Source organism: Phaeoacremonium minimum, assembly GCF_000392275.1.
Source record: "Phaeoacremonium minimum UCRPA7 unplaced genomic scaffold PA7_03_scaffold_149, whole genome shotgun sequence".
In the NCBI taxonomy this organism is placed as follows: domain Eukaryota; kingdom Fungi; phylum Ascomycota; class Sordariomycetes; order Togniniales; family Togniniaceae; genus Phaeoacremonium; species Phaeoacremonium minimum.
In genome coordinates this window covers 3,862-11,414 of record NW_006921056.1, presented here as the reverse complement: position 1 = coordinate 11,414, position 7,553 = coordinate 3,862, and the positions used below count along the sequence as shown (strand labels likewise).

The 7,553-nt window shown below is 47.2% G+C and overlaps 2 protein-coding genes across 2 annotated transcripts; both read left to right on the top strand.

The window, feature by feature from the left end:
• Nucleotides 1–204: 204 nt before the first annotated feature.
• UCRPA7_2093 (hypothetical protein) lies at nucleotides 205–750 on the top strand (the record flags this gene model as incomplete). The annotated part of the gene is made up of 1 exon (XM_007914668.1): nucleotides 205–750. The coding sequence occupies one exon, from the start codon at nucleotides 205–207 to the stop codon at nucleotides 748–750; it is 546 nt and encodes a 181-aa protein (XP_007912859.1).
• Nucleotides 751–5,060: 4,310 nt separating this feature from the next.
• On the top strand, nucleotides 5,061–6,777 carry UCRPA7_2092 (hypothetical protein; the record flags this gene model as incomplete). The annotated part of the gene is made up of 3 exons (XM_007914667.1): nucleotides 5,061–5,241; nucleotides 5,307–6,196; nucleotides 6,343–6,777. The coding sequence occupies 3 exons, from the start codon at nucleotides 5,061–5,063 to the stop codon at nucleotides 6,775–6,777; spliced, it is 1,506 nt and encodes a 501-aa protein (XP_007912858.1).
• Between the last annotated feature and the right edge of the window lie 776 nt (nucleotides 6,778–7,553).

Here is a 7,553-nt window from a genome sequence, read left to right as displayed (position 1 = left end):
CTCTGCGCCCGAACTCGTTTGAGCTTCTCCTGGATCGGCGTTTTGGGGGTGTGCGCTTGGATCCTTTCCAAGCATATCCCCCTGTCCGGTGGGCATCCTTCATCCCGTCACTCGTCGACCACTGTAAGCAACAGGTCCATCGAATTATTCGCTTTAGACAGTTTGCTATATCTAACTCTTCGCCATTTCTAAGATATTGTCCACATGGCGGTGGATATTCCAGAACTCGACCAACCTGGTTCTAGTGGTCTGCTCCGTACTCAATGGTTCCCTCTGGTATTGAGCGAATCAGCCGCGTTTCAAATCATCCTCCTGTTGTCTGCATCCAACTTCGCAGTTGTCAGTTCTGCGGCAGCTACGGGTATCCGACCACATTTGCTGCAGATGAAGTGCGATGCGATTCGTGCAATCAATGAGGCATTTCTTTCCGAGGACAAGCGACTGAGCGATGCGGTAATAGGTGCTGTGGCTAAAATGGCTAGCTACGAGGCCATCAACGGGACCAGAGAGGCATATCAGGTTCACATGGCAGGACTTGAAAAAATGGTCAGCATTCGAGGCGGTCTTTCTGCCCTCGGACTCAATGGTCTCCTTCGACGAATCATTGTGTGGATAGACATCAATTCTGCTATCCTGCAGGGGACACCTCGCTTTTTCCCTAAGGCCACATTCACAGGGATTGAAGGTGGCCGATATGACGATGAGTCCAAGGGCCCCGAAGCGAATCTAGAGCGATTTGTTGCCATTTAGCCTTGGGAGAGTCTTGTCTAATGACAGATGATATCCGTCCCTAGCAAATGCCTCCCTGCCGCCGGGCAGTACGGTCAGGAATGAAATAATTGATGATTAAACAAGCTTTTGATCTTCACATGTCCAAATAGCGGGGATACATCGTGTACATCGTATGCTTCAGGGTCCCGGGATCTGAGACCTTGATGTGGTTTGATGTTTCACGGAATCTGAAGCGGGTACGCTTCCTCGGGGTAGCCCTTTTTTTTTGGTGTTTTTTTGTTTTTCTTTGGCACGTAATAATTTTATACGATTAATGCCCGGATGGATGTCAAGACCGGATTTCAATGCATGCATGCCTCCACAAACTCTAAATGTTTTGAGGTTTCTCTGCATGCCATGGTAAGAAAGACTTAATGACTTGCTGGCCTCACATGTTAAGGTAGGCTGTTATTTCGTAGAAATGGTGTGAGATAGAGTCGTATTCTTTGCCGATAATAAATTTTGCGAGCTTGTATTGAAGCTCGATGTGAGATTTACCCCTACTTTGGCTAATTATGCTATGACTATGGTGTAAAACAACGTGACAAGCAATCTCAACTTATTGTTGTGTTGATCCTAAACAGTAATGATACTGAATGTTTGTAGCCCAATTATATCACAGCAATTGGATGTGTCAATGTTATGTGGTATCAGGCGGCACCAGAAAACTTCGCTGTCTCGGAAGTATTCTCCTGTCCAACTCTAAGATTTATGTGTTATAGGATTGATCAATGATAAGGGTAGGGTTGCCAAAACCATAGTGGCAGTACTGACAATAGAGGATATGGAACAGGCTTGGTGGCCGAGGTTCGCAAGAGAAAACCAAACCGCCTGATAATTTCACAAATGATCACACACCTAAGCTCATCTAGAGATATTTAAGAACAGGTACTAACTCTCGATACATTAATGCATCTGAGAACACATAGGCAGCCACGAATAGTCGTCGAGAATATCTCGGTTCGTAATAGGGATAATTGTGAAATTGAACCATGCGGGTAGCTAGGCGAAACTCACTCCACTTAAACCTGCAAGGCTGTGGAGTTTGTATTGAATTTGGACGGCTCAGACACTTACCACAACACTAACTGCGCGGAACGGGGTCTAGTTCACCGAAGGTCTTAGGACTATATGAGATGCTGTACTAGTGCGACAATTGTGCAAATCAGGGCAGAAATGTCGCCATACGTCATCTCCACCATGACAAACAGACAGTAGACACTCCCACGGGCAAAAATTCTTCACCGGCAGCATTAGCAAGTCCTCCAGAGAGACTACAGCTCTCTATCTCAAGCACGGGGCCCTGAATACGGGTTGACAGAATAAGGGGTAAATCGCCATTCGCCATGGACAACGCATCTATCAGAGCTGGTGACTTGTTCGATGTATCAGGACTTGTCGTTGTTGTGACAGGCGGTGGAACAGGTAGAGCTTCCTCTCCTACTGGAGGATACCCGAACTAACGTGCTTGTAAAACCGGTAGGGATTGGACTGATGATCGCGCAGAGCCTCGAGGCGAACGGTGCAATTGTCTACATAATTGGTCGCCGTAGAGATGTTTTGGAGCAGGCCGCCAAGACTGCAGTGAGGACTCCCATTTTTTTCGAAAATGAGTCATTGGCCAGTTTGCTAAATGAGCTCTTCAGAAACTTGGCAATATTCGTCCGATTCAAGGTGATGTGACGAACAAGATTGATCTACAGCGTGCGGTCTCCGAGGTCAGTTCCAAATCGGGATTCGTCAACAGCCTTATATGCAATGCTGGCATCAACGGACCATCACTGTCAAGCATGCCACCCAATCCGACTTTGGCGCAGTTCCGTGATCATGCGTGGGCCTGGGATACAAATCACTTCAACGAAACATTTGCCGTCAATACGACTGCGGTGTTCAACACGGCCATTGCATTCCTCGAGCTGCTCGATGCCGGGAACCTGCATGGCGGACTGGCTCAGAGGAGTCAAATTATTGCGACCAGTAGTATCGGTGCGTTCAACCGGTCACCGCTCGCAGGTTATGCATACAGTGGTGCGAAAGCTGCTGTTGTTCATATCATGAAACAACTTGCAACATCACTCGTTCCATATAATATTCGGGCCAACGTAATTGCGCCAGGTTGTAAGTTCACACGTCTTCTCGCTGTATGAATCGTCATATTTAAACGCATGTCGTCCTTTCTCCCCCACCCTCAGGGGGGCGCGCGAATTAAAAGGCACTGATCTCACCATGCTTGCAGTCTACCCGAGTGAGCTCACACAACACATGATCGCTGCGAGAAGAGAGACCGGTTGGCCCAAAAGCATAATACCAGAAGAACGCCCAGGCGATATACAAGACGTAGCAGGAGCCGTTTTATTCTTAACGAGTAGAGCAGGCGCCTACATTAATGGCAATGTGCTGATAACAGACGGCGGCCGCTTAGGTGTTATGCCGGCGTCATATTAATTCGGTTCGTTTACCGCGTGCCGACCCCACCCCTTAGTGCTTGATCCTGACCTGACGGTATTGCCTCGCGGTGATACTGGTGTGTGGTTTACTATGTAAGAAGAGACGCCGAGATTGTGGGGTGGCGGGATTATGGGGTAATGACTTAATCCGAGTATGCTCTTTCACGGGGAAGAGCAACAGTGATGGATCTTCTTGTATTGATTAGACAATGTTCAAAATGCGGCGTAGAGGGTATTCGAAAAGATCGTTGTGAAGGATTAATAAAATCTTATCATCTAAGACGAAAAAGTCGAGGCATTTGCGGTCTTATGGGAATCCAGGGCATGGAATCGAGTCCACGGGTCCACAAAGACAATATCGCCGATGCCTACACAAATACTCGGGAAATGCTTTTAAAACGAGTTCGGATGTGCAGAGCGATACAAGGAAATCCTTTTGCAGAGTGCTAACCTTTTGAAAAAGGGTTTGAACCATCTGGAGAAGAGAGTTTGGGTAAGAGATGATTACTTGAAGATGTTTACTTAAACTTGCTTTCATAAATACACATGGTATGGAGCATGTTTGACTGAGTCATAGCACTCTATTTGTTCTTGCTGACAGGCTCTTCATATAATAGTAATGAGAAGGAGTCGGAACCCAGCAACTATGTTGTCATATCATTTACTTGCCTGTACATGTAGTATCATCTGAAACGGTTTCTACCACAAAATTTCCAAGGGCGTGTCTGGTTTTCGATTCGACTGACTAATATCTTTCTCGTGGCTGAATGCCGAACAAGGCAACCCGTGGTCTATCGTTGCAAACCGACTGCTCATATCATTGCCGTGCTGGGACCAGGTGACACGACAGGCACTTAACTGCTTCCTTGACCAATAATAAGGGTCCGGAGGCGTGTGCCAGCAACTGTAGGCAACTGTGGCATTGCTGCACTGCCTATCAGCCACTGCTGACGGTCGCGTTCCATAGGGCTTCTGATGCCCTGATTGGCGAGTCTACGGATCTGGTGGCGCGGAGAAGGGAACTGTACCAGGCGACCGGCGGCGAATTCGCCTGCGACAGACGGCAGAAGGCAACACCAAAACGGAACGAATAGGCAGGCCCCTCACCGGGAAGAATTTTGCACTTCAACATTTAAAGAAAATAGGAATGGAGCTGCAACTTGGTGTTCGAACCAAACTTCGATAGACAGAAGCTGTGAGGTTCGTGTGTGGTCGTTCGTCAACAGTCAGCAAGGTCTCAAAGGATTGCCGCGATGGAGGAGCAACACCAGAAAAAGAAAGCCCGCTATCAACCTGTCAGCAACACTTGGTTGGAATTGGAGAATGACTCGTCACGCGCCCATTCCCCGGAGTTTCATCACATGCTCTTTGCCAACGAAGGCATTCATGACTCGGATGCGTGCCCCCAAACCACTCTATGGTTGTGGACTCCTGAGATTTTGTCTTTGCTGCTCGGAGCGGCGTGCGTTACAAGTAGTCCAGTCTTCGATGCCGCACGATCCTGTTCGTATCTGGAGCTAACTGTCAATCAGCCATCATTGCCGTCCTTGTCTCCGTCAACGACAGTCCACCTCCACAATGGCCGCTGAATGTGACTCTCAATACTTTTTTGGCTTTCTTCACGTCACTCGCGAAAGTGACTTATATGCTGCCGGTTGTTGCTGGACTAGGCCAGCTCAAATGGATGTGGTTCATGGCTCGACACCGACCTCTTGTTGACTTCCAGGTATTTGATGAAGCGAGCAGAGGGTCGTGGGGGTGTCTTAAACTCGTGTTCCAGCTCAGAGGGTATGCTTCTCTGATCCATTGGAGACACTATTCGATCGGTTGACACAGCTGCTTATGATTCCAAGAGTACTTGCTTGCCTCGGAGCATTGATCACCCTGAGTAGCCTCTTCACATCTACCATCACTCAGCAGGCAGTGGAGTTCCAACAGCGTCAAGCTGAGACAACCATCGGCACCGCCGAGGTCCAGCGAGCGCAGACGTTTTCTTTCTACAATGGAAGCGACCAGATACTCGGTACGAGTTCCCTTACACTAGAGGTGTTTGAAACTTCCTAGTAACTGACTTGTTCTACCTCTCAGTCCCTTATGATACTCATCGTGAGAAGCATGCTCTTGTGGATGGGGCTTTCTTCGTTCCCAACGAGACAATAGCACATATCAGTCCCACTTGCTCGTCTGGCGACTGCACATGGGAGCCATACGGTTCTCTAGCTCTATGCAGTGATGTTGTGAACCTCACAGCAACGCAGAACGAAACACTTCTAGCAGACCTTCGGAACCAGACCATGACTGAAATATTCCAACTTTTCAATGCAACGCTGTCCTCCAATAGCCACCTAGCATACGGCAGCATGATCCTGCCCTCGATACCTCCTGTCTATCCAGTAATAGTGCACCCTACGGCCGGCCCAACCGGGATGTTCAACGCATCTATCAACGAGCTCATGGCCAGCGACAACATCGTGGCATACTCAAACACACTTATGACCAACTCGTCAGTTGACACAATTGAGCTCTACTTCCTCGAACACGTGTCATACTGGTGCACAAAGGCTCTAAAAACCGTCGTCCACAACGGTGAGGCCTCGACCACAGAACTCGAGTCCAAGGCCAAACCAATGCACTCCATCCACTACCCGCTCAACTTCGCGTGGACGCCCGATTTTGGGGTGTGCTATCCAGCAGGCACATGCAACGCCAGCTTCGGCGGGCTCACAGTAGATCTAGAACCGCCGTCGGTCGACAAGTCTGCTGCCACCGACCAGCCAGACCGCTACATAGTCGACATTTGGGCGTCACTCATCGCGTCTGCACTAATATCTGATTCCAGCTACGGCGGCGTGCTGCTCGACAGCACGCGCGGCTTCGTGGCGTCCAGCGGTGGCAGTCTGCCGCAGGCCTTTGCCATTTCGCTGTTTGGCGACTTCATGCAGACGGGCGTGCCGCCGGCCGAGACCCAGATGAGTAACGTGCGCGGCATGTCGTTTAATATGGCGCGGTCACTGACGAACTTGTATGTTAACGATCTCCCCCACCCCCAGATATCGAGATGAGCTTTGCGCTTGGGCTTCAGGCATGACTGACGCTCAGGTCCCCGACAACCAGAGCACGACAGACCATTACGCACAAACTCTTCAACGCCGCCGCCACGCCCGTACTTTCTGGCACCGTGTTCGCGCCACAGACTTATGTACATATTCGATGGCCATGGCTGTCGATGCTCGCGGCTCAGCTGGCGCTGACGCTGGTGTTCATCGTCGCCACAATTGTTTCGACAAGGGCATCGGGTGTGCAGATCCTCAAGGGTTCATCGCTAGCGACCATGTGCGGACTAGATAAGAACACCCGCAAATACCTAGGAGACATTAACGACCTCAAGAAGCTGGGCGGCCGAGCAGAGGATGTCAGGGTCAGGATGGAGAAGGGGAGCTCGGGGATGGCACTATGGCTAGCCATGGAGAAGAAAAGCGGATGGCGTGAGACATGGCAGCCGGTGCCAAGCTGGGGCGTACACTCGATGGAGTCACGTGAGCGAAGTATACACATGTAAAATATACTGGAGATGGGTGCAGATAGGGTCTGAGAAATCAATATATAAAGAGTATAATAGCCCTAGGTATGGCTTCTAGGGAGCCTTATTACATTGTGAAATATAAAACCGATGTATATTATATAGTGTCACAGCCAGAAAACCTGACCACCCCACAGGCACCTACGATCGATAGCCTAACGAGCAGAGCGAACAATCACATATAGATAAGATAAGAATAAATAGGTAAAAAAGGTAGCTTATCAGAAATTATCAAATTATTAGTAAGCTATAAGTAAATCTTAATGATTTAAATATTTTATAGTTATATATAAGTTTATATTTATAATCATAAGCTTAGAAATAAAAAAACTACCTTTTTAGCTTTTAAGTTTTTTTTATTTATAAGAAGATTCTTAGAAAAATAATTATTTATTTTTGGAAATATTATTTAAATACTTTTCGATTTACCCTAAAATATAATATAACGATCCTTCCTATCAGTACGTCGATAAGTAGCTAAGAGTCCTTAGGTTTATATCTTAAAATAAGTCGAAGGATACTTAAGCAATATAATATATAAGATAATCATAATCCTAAGAATCTTCTTATAGATAAGAAAACTATAATTAAAAGCTAAAGAGCTAGTTTCTTTATCTTTAAACTTATAGTTATAAGTAAAGTCTTATATAAAACTATAGTATATTATAGCTTACTATTGCTTATAATAGCTTACTAATTTATAAATAACTTTTAGTAAGTTAATCTTATCTTATTTATATATAATTAATTCTTAT